The 18,297-nt window shown below is 42.3% G+C and overlaps 1 protein-coding gene across 1 annotated transcript; it reads left to right on the forward strand.

The window, feature by feature from the left end:
• The first annotated feature begins 379 nt into the window (after window positions 1–379).
• On the forward strand, window positions 380–17,539 carry LOC117488942 (glial cell line-derived neurotrophic factor). Its single transcript, XM_034138130.1, has 5 exons — window positions 380–480; window positions 1,089–1,397; window positions 14,503–14,573; window positions 15,741–15,954; window positions 16,494–17,539. The coding sequence occupies exons 2-5, from the start codon at window positions 1,286–1,288 to the stop codon at window positions 17,003–17,005; spliced, it is 909 nt and encodes a 302-aa protein (XP_033994021.1). The 5' UTR covers window positions 380–480; window positions 1,089–1,285; the 3' UTR covers window positions 17,006–17,539.
• The last annotated feature ends 758 nt before the right edge of the window (window positions 17,540–18,297 follow it).

Genomic DNA, 18,297 nt, shown 5'->3' on the forward strand with positions numbered 1-18,297 from the left:
TCTGACAGGCGGAGCGGCGCGCTGCTTTTACGCATAGCCTCCAGCCCTGCGAGGCATTGTGGACATTGTTCAGTCGCTGGGTAGTAGACTCCTGAGAAGACACCGGAGCGGCACAGTCTCTAATAACTGGATACCTGAGGCCGAAGGAAGAGATCTTTGGAATGGAGACTCGGACTGTGGCTGCGTAAAGGCGCGACGCGTGGATTTTTTACGTTTAAATTAATATCCTGACGCGTTTTTCTTCTACATTGAACTCCACATTTAAATCCGCGTTTCCACAGGCTGGCGCGTAAAAGAAGAAGAAAACAAGACTTTGGTTTTTGAGTGTTTCAGAGTCTTTCCTCGGACCTTTTTTAAACTCTGACGACCTTGACTTCTCTTTAAAGTGACGTAGGACACGTTGTGAGAGATTTCCCGAGTTGTTATTTACTCATTAACCTGACGAGCTGTTTGGAAGCAAGACTGAACAAGTTACTGGAGGTAAGGAAAGGAAAGGGGAGTCATGCCTGAAAAACTGGCTTCAATGCATTAAACGATGGTTGGATGTGAGTCAGCAGAGACAGCACGAGCTGCTAGGACAAACATTGTTTTGCTTTTGCGAATGTTTGACTTTTACTTCTCTCCCGGTCACAGTGTTGGAGTATTTATGTCACCGCATACAAACTTCTAATTAGGTTTTATAAAGGCGTCTCTCTGCATTGCTCCAGTCAGTTGTAAAGTTTATTTTTACCTGGTCTGGATAGCCTTCCGTCTGCAAGAAGTCCATCAAAACAAAACATTCGGTCTTATAGTAAATCTTAAAAAATATAACTTCACATATTTCCAGTTGGACAACCTTTAGAACTTTTTTTAAACAAGATAAGCAGTGACAGATGAACAAATGATTTACTGCTTTGCTCTTTACTTGCTTCAGGAAATGTGTTTTATTTAAAATTAAGTACAGTCAGGTTGATATCTCGCTGGAACCATAAATCACACTTTTTAAAAGTAGCTTTAATGTTTCTTTAACTTTATATTTCGTTGTATAACATCACTTTAGATCGCAGCTTAACATATTCACAATCTTCCCTCTCTATGTGCTTGTCCAGGGTGCTGAGACTCTTCAAGAAGCCGTGACAGGACACCGTCCAGAGAAAAAAGGATTTTTGGCCGCGCAAAAAACGAGGAGGAGGCGCCTCTCGCGTTGAAGCAGAACCGTTTTAGATGGATTCTTCATGTTTGCTTCAGCCTCAGTGGAGACAGCCTGCTCTGAACACTTCCGAGCCGTGACAATAAGGTGTAAAACATGACACATCGCAGCGTATGGATAGCCAAAAACATGAGCTGCTCCCAGCGTGGAAGAAGCGGCTCTGTCCTCTCCGGTGCGCGCTTGGAGCAGAATGCGCACAGGACATCTGGTAAGGGGCCCTTCAGATTTTATAAAGTTGCCTTGAATGTGATTTAAAACCATTTTAAACAATATTGCTGGATATTTTGTTCATCAGTAATGGTGCAGTGAAAGCATACCTCCTCTTGTCTTCTGTGTTTGCTGTGACAACACTCTTTGATGTTTGACTTCTTTTCACGTCTATGCCTTTCTGCTCAGCACACGCACCTGCCAGCTGTTGTATAGGCTCCTCTGACTCTGGGGGTGACTGTGACCTGGATTCAGTGTTGTAATTAATTTAGTGTTTATTGGGAGTGACACGCATCCCAGGAGGAGAGTGGTGGAGGTGTTTGTTCTCTGTGTTTTATGAAGTGAAGTTTTATGGTTGAGGTGTTTACAAAGCGCCACGAGGTGAGGTGTGTGTGTGTGTGTGTGTGTGTGTGTGTGTGTGTGTGTGTGTGTGTGTGTGTGTGTGTGTGTGTGTGTGTGTGTGTGTGTGTGTGTGTGTGTGTGTGTGTGTGTGTGTGTGTGTGTGTGTGTGTGTGTGTGTGTGTGTGTGTGTGTGTGTGTGTGTTCATATGGATGAGGAGAAAACAGTGGCTGCCAGGAAGTGTTCCAGTGTGATCCTCCTAACACACACACACACACACACACACACACACACACACACACACACACACACACACACGAGGAAATCACATTGACTTACATTCAAATGCAGTTTTCCCTCAATATATGAAAAGATGTCTGTCCCCAGAACATGCTTACACACACACACACACACACACACACACACACACACACACACACACACACACACACACACACACACACACACACACACACACACACACACACACACACACACACACCTCCCTCCTCTCCTATACCTCTGAGGGGATCATAAGGGGTGGATCAAGTCTTTCATCTAAAGGACTTTTGACATGCTGGAAATCGAGTGCATTTCTTTCAAGTTTCAAGATGACGCTGAGTTGATTGTGTGCAGGTATATCTTTAGCCCACTCGACCTAAAATGTGCAATTAGCCAAGATTGGTCCTTTCACTGATGTAGGAGAAACGGCATGATGCGTCAGTGAACTGTCATGCTTTTACTCTCTGACTCAAAGGCCCTGAGTCATGACCACACACAGTCAGTCCTGCACGCATAGGGGGCTCGGCCACAGGACGGGAGGCTTCTGATGTTCAGAGCTGAATCCTTCTTTTGATCCTTTTCTTGTCTCGTCTTTGCATCTCAAAGCTGTTGTAGTTGATGTCTGCGTGTGTTAGCTTTGGCCTCACCTGAGACATGTCACACTACTCCAGAACGCGTCTCTTTATACACGCCAGTAAAATGTGTGAAAACATGTCGTGAAACAACCTTGTTTTTCTTAACCCATGTCGTTCGAAATTGCCAGTTTGTTCTCAGGCTGAACGTAAGAGCGTCTCCTCTGCTTCAGGCACCTCACACTCCCCCGTCACGCTGCCACAGCTTTCACTTCCTCCAGTCAAAGGTCAGGGGGTCAGCGGCCCTGCTGAGGGTCATGTACGGCGTGTTTCTTCACCAGCAGCCTCCCGATGTGTGGTCTGGTTTGTTTAATCTGGCATGTGGCTTTACGAGAGCTAGCATGCCGTTTGTTGGTGTTCTAGGTTTCTCACAGTGAGCCAGATGAACACTCGTAATTAAAACGACAAATTGAGTTATCGTCATTACCACACGTTAATGTAGAAGCATCCTCATACACAGCCGGTGTATCTCACCCAGTGGACTTCAGAACTACAAGCTTTCAGTTGCAGAGGTTATTTCAAATATAACCTATATATATATATATTACATATTGAGGATAAACCCACTCATTCTTTGGATATTACAACTCTGCAAGATTGCATTTTTCTCGTCAAATTTGCCAAGAAAACACATCATTTACTTCACCCTACAATGAAGAGGAATGCATTGGAAAATCAGAAAGAAACATGAAATTCAGTTACTTTTAAAGCTCAAAAAACAACTTCAAACATAAACAGCCTTTTTCCAAATACTTTATAATTGTATGATAAAAACATGTCTGCCTAATTTCCAAACAGAGAACACTCATTAAGTGTAAACGTAACTCCTAAATGATCTCGCCCCACTTCTTACATTGTTTCAATTGATCCCCATGAACCACATTTGCAAAACATAGTTAAAAAATAATGAACTATTGTTATTGTTAAATAATCAAAATGAATGAATACGTTTAATTACAATAAATAACCTTAGCATTCAGCTAGCATGGACTCATCTTTGTTTATTTCTGATTTACATGCTGCTATATCTTATCGATTGTTTACCTGCTAAGACCAAAGGTGCCTTACCTGTTGTAGTTGATTATCTTCGTTGTTTTACGTCACTTTTGGGGAAATTAAGCTCAAAATGTGCACTCAAGGTTAACATTGGCTCATCTTGAATCTGGACTTCTTCATCCAGCATGTGCGTGTTGTGAGATTTTAAGAGAACAAAGTAGTGTGTGATTTACTCGTAAATTATTTTTAAGGATTCTGCAAACATTACACTAGAGTTTCAAAGTGATACACTGTGCACACTGTGATCAAATACATACAATACAATCCAAAACAGTTCATACAAGACATGACCAAATCACTATGCAATTTAGGAAGAACACAAAAAAGTCAGGCAACATTAAAGTCCTGTTGACACGAGTAGAAAGTTGACACAAGAGGTCAAATGTATAGATTCCTCAGTAGGCAAAACATTTTAAGGGACATCATCAAACACAGTCGGCAATACAACAGATTCAAGTTCATTCAATAGCAGCCTGACATTTTAAAGGAGGGTGCAATCCGTTTAGATTAGCAGAAGTCTGTCATTGAAAGATGGACGCGTGCTGGGAGCCCCGTCCTCTGCGTCTCGCCCTCAGTGTGTAATGTTACTCTAGTTGTTTTGTCCCAACACTAATGGAGAGAGTGCAGTGAGAGAGATTGATTATGCAACGTGAAGTGCCACAGGGCAGCTTCAATCTGGAAGTGCTTAAAGTATGCAGCCAACCACAGTGATTCCCTCAGGGCAAATTGAAGGAGGCATGATCTGACAAAAAGGAATTTCAATTTGTTAGATGTATTCTTTCAGACAAATGCTTCCCATGCTACTTATATTTGCTAGGTCCTTACTTTTGTAGCGCTGGACATTCTCGTGTAAGCACGCCAACAAGGGGAATTATTTTTGTCTCTGATCTTGATTTGTTTTGTTGTTGTCGAACATTTTGGCTTCTTCAAGTTCAAACGGCTTACATTATTAAGAACAGAGCAGCAGTAAATACTTTGGAGCCGCTGATGAAACATAAAGAGAACTCCTGTCCTTATCGTGAAATCTCGCTCCTTAAAAAAATCTTTTTCTCGAAACACAGAAGAATGTTAACTAGTGTTTGGGTCTGCGGGAGCTTTTTTTTATACAATAAGCTGTATTCTTCTGAAATTAGCAGGTCACGTTCATTAATCATAGCGTCTGAGGGCTGCTTTGAACTATCAGGCCAGGTCATTAAACTCGGTCTGTCTGGGGCGAGAGCGGGCGACACGGAAACACTTTGGAGAGCGCTGGTTCACCCACAAGACACACTTATAATGATGTGTGTGTGTGTGTGTGTGTGTGTGTGTGTGTGTGTGTGTGTGTGTGTGTGTGTCACAGATGGCCAAGTTTCTGAGTGCTGCTCTCAACTCAGTGTGGGCTTAATTTGGAGAAATAACAACATGAGATGGGAGCAAGGAAAGGTCGCAAGGGTGGGCGAGGGGATTTGTGGTTCTGTATGAAAGGTTAGGCGTCCTGTGAGCAGGAGTGTGCGTGTGCAAAGCCACTTTTGTAGTGACAATGTCAGTTTAAGTGTGTTGAGAGTAAATAGGCAAAAAGAGATTGTTGAATGTGTGTGTCTCATCTTTCCCTCTCCATCCCTCTTTGTTCTTTCTCTCCGTCTGCTTTGTGGCCTTTTAAGAGCTGTCCTCCTCGCAAACAGCAGAAAGTGAAATCCTACCCTCTGATCATCGCTCCAACACGGCTAAAAAGTGTTCCCATTTAAGGTGAGGCTCACCCAACCGCTCTCTGTGTAGCTCCCTTTTAAAACCAACTTAATCAGGCAGGAATTTGGGTTATTAGGGTCAGGGACACTGGGGGAAACTGCCTTAGCGAGAAACAAAGTGAGGAGCAGCGAGACGTTGAGGACACAGATGTGTCGCATCGCAGCACTCTGAGGGGGACGGGGGCCCATGATGCGTAGCGGATGATGTTGTCCCGTCTAATTTATCTGATTGGGTCACAGGACGCTGGTGCATTGTGGGTTTCTATTGGCTAATTAGGGCTAACTGCACATTAGCTCAACTTTCCAGTGACCCTTCACGCTTAATCTGGTGGAGGTTGTTGTACATTGTTGAAGTTACAGCTGCTGTGGAAACTACAGCAGGGTCATTACTGAAATCTCTTTCTCCCCCAGCTGTTTTCCTTTTTCTGTTGTGCATTAAAGAATAATTGTCGTTTTTTACAACTTTGTCTCATTCTTGTAGTTTTGGCGCTCATGCCTGTCATCAATAATTGTATCAACCAATCGAATTCCCAAAAACTGGAAAAAATGTGATGCTGAGGAAACCTTTAAATCTTTTTGAAATCTGCTTTCATTTATATGTTAGTCACACTGTTGTTCTGCAAATTGCAATTGGCTATACACACCCAGCAGGCTAAGAGCAACATCACCATTGCGTCCAAATGGAAAATGAAAGTCAAACATTTACACCACTTTTAGATCTCTCTTTTGTCCCCACCAACTCCTGAAGGAGGAATGTGGCTCTTTATCTGCTGACATCTCAGCTATGTATCAGCTGCCAGCTTGGTCATTAGGGATTGTTGAGTTGTGCTTATCTCTAATTGAAATGTTATTGACAGATTTATTGAGACCTGTTTCATGTGATGATGAAAGGGAAGCCAGAGCTGCTGGCAGGAGTTCACATCGTACCTATTGTTACAGCTATTTTTGGCAAATGTACAAAAGAAGCAGTAATTAGTCAGTCATGTAGAAGAAACTGAATTGTACAAACACGAAAGGAAAGGTTTGTGTGGTTTATCCGTCACATGAGTGTATGACATATCTGAGCAGCTAATTGAAGGCACTTTGATATCAGGACTCCATTGAGTTACCTGGAGATCCGCGTTTCAGACTGTATATCGGTCCATTTCCTCCGCTGTGAGCTCTATTACAGCCTCAGCTCTCTGGGGTTTGTCTCCAGCAGCTTCACATGTTTCCTTCCAGTTTTCCAGATGGCTCTGGTGGCCAGAAGAACGACGACAGTGTCTCTCTCTCTCTCCTCTCTCTCCTCTCTGTCTCTCTGCTACTCTCTGCTCGCTCTCTCGTATCTCTCTATTCTCTCTCTCTCCTCTCTCTCTCTCTCTCTCTCTCTCTCTCTCTCTCTCTCTCTCTCTCTCTCTCAGTGTGCCTTAATAACCATCATGGCTGCAGCTCGAGGTTAACATTCTGGTCACTTACGACACTTTAATGCCCCGCGGAAACTGGCATTTTATGGAGCTTGCTGTGACCCGCTGATCCCGCTGTTTGATGACCCTGCAGTAACTCTCCACCTTTTGGCAGCTCTCGGCTGCACGTGTGAGGGCGTTAATCCAAAACTGTTACACTTCAAACACAATGTTCTCCACTAAAAGCGCTTCATTTCACCCATTGAAGAACCATTAGACACGTTTCACCTCTCTGTGGTGTGAAGAGAAGGCTGCAGGGTCAGCGGTAAATTACTGATCACTCAGCTTTATTATTAGGAAACCAATAAGTTTACCACTAATAGGTACTTCTAATGAGATCCAGGATGTGCTGTTTAACCCTACAGGCAAAGCTTGAAAGAGGTATTGTTCTCCATAATCTGTGGCTAGTTATCCTCAAGCTGATAATCAGCTAGAAAATGGCCATAATATTCAAGATATATCTTAAAGCTTATACATGTTTTGGCTTCATTTGGAGTCATGTGTAAGTCCACCTAATGAGGTTATACATATAGATATCCATATATATATATATATATATATATAAAAAATGTCTCTCCTTTTTGCTCTAATTTGTATTTAATCATCTGGAAATAACTGGGTCTTTATCAACTTGATTTTTCTTGTGTTGTCTCTGTTTCTTGAGTTGAAAGTCAAGCTGTTCTACTCAGAGCTCCACCTAGAGGTCCGGAGAACATGCATCGTCTTGACAGGATATGCAGCGCTTCTCTGTTGCATTCGGCGTCTATGTATTTTAGTTTTTGAGGCTTCTAATGTATTTGTCTTTGGTTTCTGCAGCACATTTTTCATTTACAGCATGTTTCCATTGTTGTATTTGTATTAGATTTTGTGTTGTGTTTTTCGATTTGGTGTTCTTTCTGAAGCTGGTCCATATTTATCTAAATTAATATGTTTTGGGCCATTTTCAACCCTACTAAATGCTCCATTATGTTAACCCAACTAGCTGTATTTGTGAAAACAACTGCTAAGTGCAGCTTCAGACACACTGATAAGAACAATAAGAGCAAACTGAAATAGTAAAGCAGCCATAAAACCAAAACAATGAGCTGATGGGCGCTAAAACCGGTTGTAGCTCAGGGGAACTGCTGAGTCAGGTGACCTTTAGAGAGTTTTTCACTTCTAGCAAGGTATTTCGCATTTCTTTTGAATTTATAAAAAATATTGACAGCAGCAGCCGTAAAAATGTATATCTCAGTATCTATGTAAACAATAATGTATAGCCTTCTGCCAAATGAATACCTACACAATAACAACTAATAATATACTTGAAACTAGTAAATTTCCTGAAGTTGATTAGTTTCAACAATACTAAACATGACTAATCTATTGGTCAGATTGAAATGTTGTCCAGATGGTGGTGATAGATGGAAAGTCAGGGGGTCACAGAGGTCAGGATAGGATTCATCCTCTGGGGACTCTGAACATCTGTACATCATTGCAAGGCAATCCGTTAAACAGTCACTGAGATATTTCAGTCTGGACCAACGTTGTGGACCAACCGAGCGACAGTTGGAGTCAGACCCCGCTCAGTTATTCACCCCCCCCCGACTGATTATTCCTCTCAGCCCACCAGAGTCCCAAGCATTACTGTCTCTCACTGGCCCAACAGTATCTCAGACACCTTCAGGCTCAGATGCTGTCAGTGGGTTAATAAGACTGTCACAGAGGGGTGAGGTCATTCGGATCCCCTCCTCTCCTCACCATCCTCCCCCAGGCGCTGTAGTGTCCACACCTCTGATTACCCCGGCCCCCCCCCTGTGTGTGTGTGTGTGTGTGTGTGTGTGTGTGTGTGTGTGTGTGTGTGTGTGTGTGTGTGTGTGTGTGTGTGTGTGTGTGTGTGTGTGTGTGTGTGTGTGTGTGTGTGTGTGTGTGTTGAAACAAGTGTGAGGAATATGATAAATATGGGGTGTATCATGTGTGTTATTGTTAAAAAATGATTATGAGAAGAAAAGTAGCGACACAGACAGTAAAAGCATATGTGTGCACACATGTGTGTTTCGGGGGTGTTTGGGTGGGGGGCCCTCTCCACCTATCTGAACCGAGGCATGGGACCTGCTATCTGTTTCTCATTTCGCCGGCGCTCTGTGGTTTTCCAGCAGTGACAGGCCTCAGAGTGGAAACTGGCACTAACGAGCAATTACATCCTGCCTGCCTGCCAGGGATTATGGGATTACAGAGTGACCGGGCTTCAGTCTGCGCTCTCTTTCTGCACTTTCATTTTGTCGTTCCTTTGTTCACCTTATCTCTGCTTTTAGACTTCTCCCATCCACTGGTTCAATTATATTTCTTCCACCCTCTGGACAAAAACCCATTCTCTCATTTTAATTCTTCTAACTCTTATCATGTGATGTCTTTTCATTTTGTACAATCTCGTTCTTTATGTTGCTTCTCCTCTAGATTTTTCTTCTATGACTTTGTGGCTGCCTCGCATAGTTAACGCATGCTGTCGCTAACCGCTGAAGAGTGAAATTGTTTCAGTCGCAGAGGGGCAAAGAGCACATTTTACAAGACAAAAAGACATGAAGCTTTAACGAAGCATGACTTTTAACATATAAAAGTCTACATAGTTTTATTTACAAAGTCCAAAACCACACGTTTCTCCCAAAGGATTTATTCAGACAAAAAACTAAGTCAGAATTTGCGGACTTGGCATTGCATCTGAAGCATGGCGTATTTCTAAGAAGTCTGTCAATAAAACGCTAAAAGCTAAATCAAAGCAACACAACTAGTGTTACTCACTGCTCTGGATGCAGATATGCAGAGCTTTGGGGCACATGTAAGTACAGAAGTTATCATCACGTTTGGTGGGACCTCCGCAGGTTTCTCAGAGTCTGGCAGTGATCAGGCGGCTCTCCTGGTGTTCTGCCTCTCTCTCCTGCATCTCCTCTTACACTGCAGGTGTCTTTTATTTGAGCCAGAGGTGATTTACTGTACTCTTGTTTTTCTCCTCGCTGCCGCAATCAGGCACCGCGGTAGTGACAGGTTGAAGCTGGAGGTCAGATCTGTTCACGTACGTGCACGCGCTCACTGCAGAGAACAGAGCGCGTCTGTAATTGGAGGTCATTATCAGAAAAGTTTGGCTTTTAGAGGGAGGCGAAACACCGGAGAGCTTGGAGCTTACTTTTTTTTCTCTCTTTTACAAGGTGAGAGGTTTGTGGGATCTGTGTGGGCAAAGCTCAGCTCCGAGGGTGTAATTGTATACAGTAGACATCGAGATCACTAATCAGAAACACATTTATAATGTCGCTCTGCAAAGATCTGTTTCTGTTGGAAATACCAGTAATAAATACAACTAAATATGAACTACATATTTGATAGTAATATACATGGAGTTATTGCATTAATTACAGCCTTGCACAGTCAGAGCAGTCACGGTGAGGTTGAGAAGAAGTGTTTGGAAATGTGCAACAGATACATAAGATGTATCATTTGATGCATTCAAGGCTGATTATAAAACGTAGTCACAGATTTTAAGACCCTAACCCTATGCATGGACAATCATAAAGCAAGTCTTTTTCATTGTTGACGGTTTGAACTAATGATCAAGTTTAACACATTCATCTTAAATCAAAATGCATTTAAATATGAGCTAAAAAACAACAATGATGTGATTATTCCTGGACCCAGAGGCTGGAGAAATGGTAGTTGCTGCTATTCTGCTAAGAAAGGCTAGTTTTCTGAGTTATAATTCAATTGTATGTGGAGTAAAAATCTGAGTTACTAAGACACTTGAGCATCACAAGACTATTGTGAACTACTGAGAACACCCATAAGCTACCCTTTTCTAGCTGGAGTACCTTGGGTGTTTCTGTGTCTTCAGCTTATTATACTGTGGATTAGAATGACCACCGCTCCATACATGCAGTGTTACACTTTGTTAGCGCTCTCTGTCAACAGACCAGTATAGCATAAACTTCACATTCTATTTTGTAAAAGATTGGTTAAAATACCTATTTACTGTGTAAGGTTGATATTAAAGGATGGCTGTAAGATGAAGGTCTAACAGCGGGCGTTGAGGAATTACATCTCTTACAAAAATCCTGCTTTAATGCATACTGCTGCTTTGTGTTGATGACATTCAGTACACTGATGTAAACCTTTATGCTGGCAGCCTTTGCTTTAAAGCTGATATCCTTTTCTTTTACCTCATAAATATCCCCCCAAACTAAATCCTCATCATTCCTCTCCAAGCACTTAAACTGTATTTGTAAAAGCAATCCAGAGAAACAGAAGAAGCTCTGGAAATAGTAGCTGGCTCTGGCTTTATGGGTTGTACTTGCTTCAGGAGGGCTTTCCCACTTAACTAACTGTGAAGAACGACTGGGGCGCAGAGGAGCAACAATGCAAATGAAAGGTGACAAGAACTCCGCTCTCCCCACCGCAGACATCCAGCCTGATGGACAAACCAAAGGCTTTAATCAGCCAAACAAGGAACAAACACATGCTGGGCTTTCTAAACATGCACGCTGTCGGGGCTATGTGTAAACACTAGGCTCGTGGCACTCTTTACACGACCGGTGTCCTGCAACCCTGGACTCCCCCACCCACCTCATCCCAGAAAAAAGGCTTGAGGCGTCGGGTTGAAGTGCCAGAGTGAAATGAACCAGCAGACAGGCGTGTAGACTCCCAGCACGCCGGGCTAAAAGCAGCTAAACACTCCCAGCTGTGTGAAGGACTCTGCAGACGCAGAGAGGATCTGTAGTCCTCTGTCCTGCCTCACACTGTTTTAAAGGTCTCCTATCATGCAAAATGCACTTTTTGATGTCTTTTATACATAAATATGTGTCCCTGAGGTGTAAGGGAACTCACAAAGTGTCGTACCCAAATCTCTAAAAAAGGGGGGTACAACGGAGCTGATCCAGAGTTGCTGCCGATATGACGTAATATCGGAAATGCGGACCCACGGCGCTATCAGAAACGTTGCTATCAGAAACAATGCCTGACGTGTTTTGGACGTAATATGGTCTTTGTTTACATTAGCAAGCATCGCTAACACTCAGAGCTAACGCTGTACTGGAGAGAGTATGTGTAAAAAAGCAGGATATAAAAAGGAACTCACCTTGTGGTAAACCCGTGAGAGAAAAAGCATTTGAGCTCCATACTGTTTCAGAAATAACCCTTGATGTGGTTTAGAACATGATATGGGTTTTCATCATGGCAGCATTTAGCTGAGAATCTCTCAGTAGCATTCTGAGCAGGCATTAGCGCCCCCCGTCTTCTTTGTTGTTTAAGCTAAGGACCCAGAATCAGCACTTCTCTAACAGGGCTGAAAAAGAGGGGTATGAGGCATGACTAGAATGGGTGATATGTTTGGTATTTTGAGCAAAAACACTTCATAGACATGTTTTTTATATAATTTTATATACCTGAGAGCTATAAAATATATGCCTAAAAATAGCATGATTGGAGACCTTTAAATCAGCACAGAGACAAGAGGAGATGGAGGTTTGGGGAAGCAGTTTGGTTTTAGGTTGCAGCAGTGGCGTGTTCTCTGTCTGTGAGGCTGATTTATGCTCACTTTGTCCCCCGTGTCCTCTCTTTCCCTCTCCCACCCCTTAGCGTCTATCTCTGCTCTCACTCGACTGCTGGAACAAGCAGGATTGTAAAAATGCATCAACAGGTCTTATCCTGACCTCTGATCTGTAACCTTTTGTCAGGTTTCCATCTCGTTGCTTAGACACAACCGCTGGGATTGTTTTTGACTGTTATATAAACAAAGCACACCACGTATCGGCCAGATCTTAAAGAATACACGCTTGAATACGTTCAGCGCAGAGGTTAGTCAAAGCATGTGAGAGATGAAAGATGTGGTTTCAAAGATGTTGGAGGTGTCTGTAAGCGGAGGTCTGTTTCAGAAATGGGTTGTTAGTTTGAACAGATCAGACATGTTGATAAGTTGATTAGCAAGCAAACGCTAACTTTGTACAGCATTTTTCAAAACAAGAGTACAGTATTAAGAGATGTGAAACTGGAGTAAAGGAGGCAAGTCAGCAAACAAACATCTGATTCAAAATCCTTTTTAAAGACTTGTACTTATTTGGAACCGCAAGGAACTTTCCTTTATAAACAATTACTTAGTTACTTAGTTATTAAATGCATAAAACGCTTTTTAAAACCAATATTTGGGCAAATCATGCAATTTGAAAAGGTTATATTGAGCTCTACATAAATTGTGATGGATATTTATATCGGTTTTCTGAAATGTTTCAGTCATAACCACTGCAGTAGGCATCCCAGCAGGGAGGGGCAGTTATTATAGGAAGAATGTCTTTTTTTAAAGTGCACAATTTTCTTTTTAAATTCTTTTTTAAATGTTTATTTTCCTTAAGCTGGCCATCTCACCTTAACAAACCTCTAAAAGTGAAATGGAAGGGGTAAAAAGAGTAAACATCCCTTTATTTAATGGGTCACCAGCCAAAAGGGGACGAGAACCTCTGGACTTAAACCTCTGGCCATCTTATGCTTTTTTGGCAGCTTTCCTGAAGTGTGTTCTATAGGTTTTTGTGTTGTAAATGGTCAGCAAAGACTAAAATTACAAAGTTCCAGAGGGAGTCAGCCAGTTAACCAATCAGAGCAGACTGGGCCTCTGGTTTCAGACAGAGGGTGAAAAGAGCTGCTGCAGCACAGGCAGTATGAGAAAAATAAAGAGCTTTTTGAACATTAAAGCATGCCACAGTAGAGTCACAAATTACAAATATGAAACCGGAAAATGAGCACAATAGGGCCCCTTTAATGATTCTTGAAGATGGCAGTGTCTGTAGGTCGATCAATCACTTTGGTCCAGAACAAAATATCTTAACAACCATTGGACGGGTTGCCATGTAATTTCCCACAGGTGTTCATTGTTTCCAGGGCATGTTTCCTAATTACTTTAGTGATCTCTGTATACCTTTTCGGATGCAAGATAAATTATTTTAAATTACCTCTCTGGTTTCAAGGTATGCCCTTACCTCCGCTGAGCTTTACTGAGGGGTTGGGGGGGCATGAAACAACCTGATGACCTCATGTTACGGGATGTGTGGTTGCTCTGCAGCCAGCACAATCCTCCACACTGCACGTACCATATATAAACATCTGCATCCGTGATACCTCTTATCACCTGTCCTGCATCTCTGTGGGTCTTTTGTATGGGACCTCCGCGAAGTGCTCCCGCTATGCCTGGTTCCCCCTGCTTGTACCTCTGCTGCCACAGAAATAACCCTGAAGAATGCCTTTGACAAGTGTATCGCAGATGTTGCCTTTTGTTGCCGGACTGGGGCTGTTTGCATGGATGTATGAAACCGACAAGCCAACACTAGCCACGCTAGCTGGCAGCAAACACTGGTCTTTTACCGAAACAGCAATAAACAAGCCGTCCTCGTGCATTGAGGACGTGATTTATGTGACATGTCGGCTTTCTCAGGGGCCCACAGCGCTGTTTTTATTTTTTTTACAGTATCTGGACAATTGTGAATCCATAGACATCACATTACCCGCATGTTGTGCCTTTTAGTTTATGTTAAACTTTTCAAAGGGAGTTCTGGGAGGAGGAAAGTTGACAGAGTGACGCTTGTTCTTGTTCTTACATTCCTCTCTTTCTCCCTCGCTCCAGGTGGGACCAGATGGAGAGTTTGGAGGAAGGATAAACGGGAGATTACCTCTGTAATGTCAGAGAAGGCCAAGGTTTGTCAGAAAGACACATCGTTGCCAGAAGCAAAGATGTCCTCTCCTTCTTCTCCTTCTTCTGCTTCCTAACATCTTCTGTCACTATCCATCTTTTTCTCACTCTTTGTATTTGTCGTTCTTCCTTATAATGAAATCACTGTCTCTTCAAATAGCCTTATCATATTTCATATCCACTGTAGAGACCACTATAAACCAGAGGATGAGTTTTATGTAGGTATATAAATTGTTAATGAAATCCATCCCCACAAGCCTCAGAACTGAGCTTTCCATAAAGCCATGTCAGCGCCAAAGCTTTCATCGCTAAATGATAAGCCAGTGGACAAAGCGTGATCCAGTGCGGAAAGGAAGCCGAGTTATTTGACTCAAGTATTAGTGAAAAGTAAGTGAGATCCCATTTGATGAAATAGGCTTAACACAAAGCACTGCTGTAGCTTGAAGCTTTGAAGGGATGTGTGTGTAATGTGCTCTCATACGTATCATCTGATTTTCTTTATCGTTTTTATATCTATATAGCACCCTGTCAACTTCTCATTAAGTACATATTGCATATGGAAGCAAAAGACCAAATGCCCAATGTCTCTGGTGGTGACCAGGATTTCTTTGTAAGAAAAACAAGAGAGCTCAAAGCCAAAAGCAAACCTGCACACCACTCTGTCAATATTAACTTTCAAGAAATAGCTGAGAGCAATACCTCATCAAAAATCTACTTAAATATCACTGTCATGGTAGTTAGCAGCTTTTTAGCTTAGCAAAAAGACAAAGTCAACTAGCCTGGTTCTGTTCACATCCAGGTTTTATAAAAATACAACTACCAGGACTGCTTAAACTCTTTATTACAAGGAGAGATATTCAGATATTTAATGTTCGACAAGGAAAGGCTAATGTATCTCTGTGTCTGCTGGACAGTGGATCGTTTGACCATGTCAACTTCAAGGTGATGAATCTCAATGTTGAGCTTTAGTCCCTGCCAAAGAGTGTCCAAAAAAGTGAATTAATGCAGATAAAACAACTATCATTTTTAGGTAACTGAATGAAAGCTTTTTAATAACAGAAGAGATAATATGGTTTGCTTTCCATGTCCTGGTTCTGTCCTCTTCACTCTTCTGTTCATTGATTAAGTAAATGAGTCCCTGTCAGCTAACATCTGGCTTCCCTCTCCTGTAGGTGCTGCTGTGGGTCCTCCTCTCTCTGCTGCCTCTGGTGGAAGGAGCTCATATGAAGGGCGGTGCTGCTGGTCCTGGATCAGATTCGGGCCCTGGCGTGGGGCTGCTGGCAGGCCAGGAGGAGCGAGAGCTTCCTGTGACGCTGCCAGAGGTGGTGGAGGACGAGGAGCAGGAAGACCACACTGACCCCTACTCTACTTGGCACGCTCTATATGGTACTGAGGCCCTTATGAAAGTCTTATTTACAGCTTCATCAAACAGTATTGGAGTGGAAAGAGGGCATGAGCCCGGGATCTGCTTTCTATCTCAGTCATCATGATATATTTACAGGACATAACAAGTATAAATGGAAAGGCTGTGTGACATTTCGTTTTCTAAACAGTGCAAAGCTACATTTGAATTAAAATGCTCTATAGCCAAACACTCCTTCACTGCAAACCAGATCAAATTAATATGTATTACTTTTTATTTTATTTACCATTTTAATAGTGTCCACTCTATGACTCGGCATGTCTTTTCAGATTACAGATGTTTTTATTAGTCATAGACTGTTATATGAGAATGTGCAAATTGGATTATAGCTCTTCATTTTTACTCACATATGTGGACAGTTATAATGCTTTATGAAGTCTTCATTTACATCAGAGTTCACATTACCATTCAAACAAATCCCCTATGTGCCTGCTGAAGATATTTGCATGTGTTTGAACTTTCATTGAAACTCTCCCTGTCTCCTTTTTCCTCTCCGTTTTAGACCCCTTCGTGATAGATGAGGTGGATGACCATCCCAGTAGTCGCTGGGCGGGACGCTTGCCACGCTCCTCTGACCCCTCAGAACCTCCACCCAAGGGATCACCAAAGAAAAAGAGAAAGGGGAAGAGGAAAGAAAAGCAGGAAGAGGAAGAGACAGGAAAAGCAGATAGGAAGGGTAAAGGTAAGAGCAAGCAGCCAAAGAAGAGCAGCAGGGACTGCCGGATGGAGAAGAGAGAGATGAAGGTTCGGGACCTGGGCCTGGGCTTTGACTCGGATGAGATTGTCCTCTTCAAGTTTTGCGTTGGCTCCTGCAAGGCCTCCAGAAAAAACTACGACCTGGCGCTGGATAGGTTGCTGGAGAACGGCTCTCTGCCCCGGCGCACCGCTCGCAAGCTCAGCAGACACCCCTGCTGCCGGCCGGCCGAGTACGAGACGGTCTCCTTCATGGACGCCCAGACAGCGTGGAGGACCATTGACTCGCTATCAGCCGCCAGCTGCATGTGTATGGGCTGAAGACATGAAGGAGGGAGAGGAAGAGGGGTGTCACCCATCCTGAAGCCAGAGGAGTTCGAGACGAGGGTCGCTCTAACACACACAGAGCACGGAAGTGACCGAGGCCACTTTTTGTGTATTTCCTGTTGAGGAGGAATCGTTTTGGCGGGAAGACTGAAGGTCAGAGACTGCCATCAGGGAATCACCATGTGGATTTATCGTTGGGTCTTCAAAGAGTGAATAACTTTTACTGAGTAAATAATGAAAATACTCCAGATAATACACATAAAAGAGACTCTATATGTGACATTTGTATGGGCGAGACCTGAAGGCCGAAGCTCGAGATATATCAAGATAAGACACATCTAAAGGACACTGTGTTTATATTCTGACTAAAAAAGACTGATTTGATGTTCACTATCACTCACAGTTAAGCCAGCTGCTCCCAAAAGGTATATCATTTTCTCCACATAAAAACAGGGACATGCCATTGTTTTGTTTCTATGTTCAGGTGAACTCAGCCAAATGGATGCCATGCATCTTCCTGTATTACTGTATAAAAGTAACATATATTTATTTCTGATAAATTATTTATTTATTATAGCTTCATATGAGAGCTGTTTTTATTAACTCTATATTGTAGATACATATCTATTTATTGCCAAGATTCAGATTTCATGTTGACAGCTACTTCTACTTCTTGCATGCAGTATGTATTTTTCTTCTTCAGGTCTCCACATTTATCCTACGCCTCATGGACCTATGGACAGCTGATTAAACGCTGCTATTTTTAAGATTACATTGGATAAAACAGAACCATGATCCAAAATCTCAGATTGATTTTTACATTTTTTCCAGACAGTAAAACAAATCCTATTAAATAACAAATTGACCTACATTGAAATGATGTGGAATACTTAATAAATATATGTTTTCAAGAGCACCTCACATACTTGAGCTTTGGCAATGATACCAGCTTTTCCACAGCACAGGTAGAATGTATGTACAGTAAACAGGTTAAACATCTACACTACAGGACCTCAACATTTCTCATCTTAAAGTTAATTCAGTATGTCACGTTATTATTATTATTATTATTTTATAAAGTTTTCTTTATTTTTGTATGGCATTATCCTCCAAGGGAATAAAGTTTTTTTAATATACATCTTGTAATTACTTCACTGATTGCACAGCTTGACTTCAGAAGTGTTTACTCCTTATGACATCCTTAATTATTTTTCTTTCAGCAGGATCAACACCTCTTTAGTTAAAATTAAGACTTTTTTTTAATGTTGTAGAGCCACCTGCTGGTC

This window comes from Trematomus bernacchii, unplaced genomic scaffold (genome assembly GCF_902827165.1).
Source record: "Trematomus bernacchii unplaced genomic scaffold, fTreBer1.1, whole genome shotgun sequence".
Classification (NCBI taxonomy): Eukaryota; Metazoa; Chordata; class Actinopteri; order Perciformes; family Nototheniidae; genus Trematomus; species Trematomus bernacchii.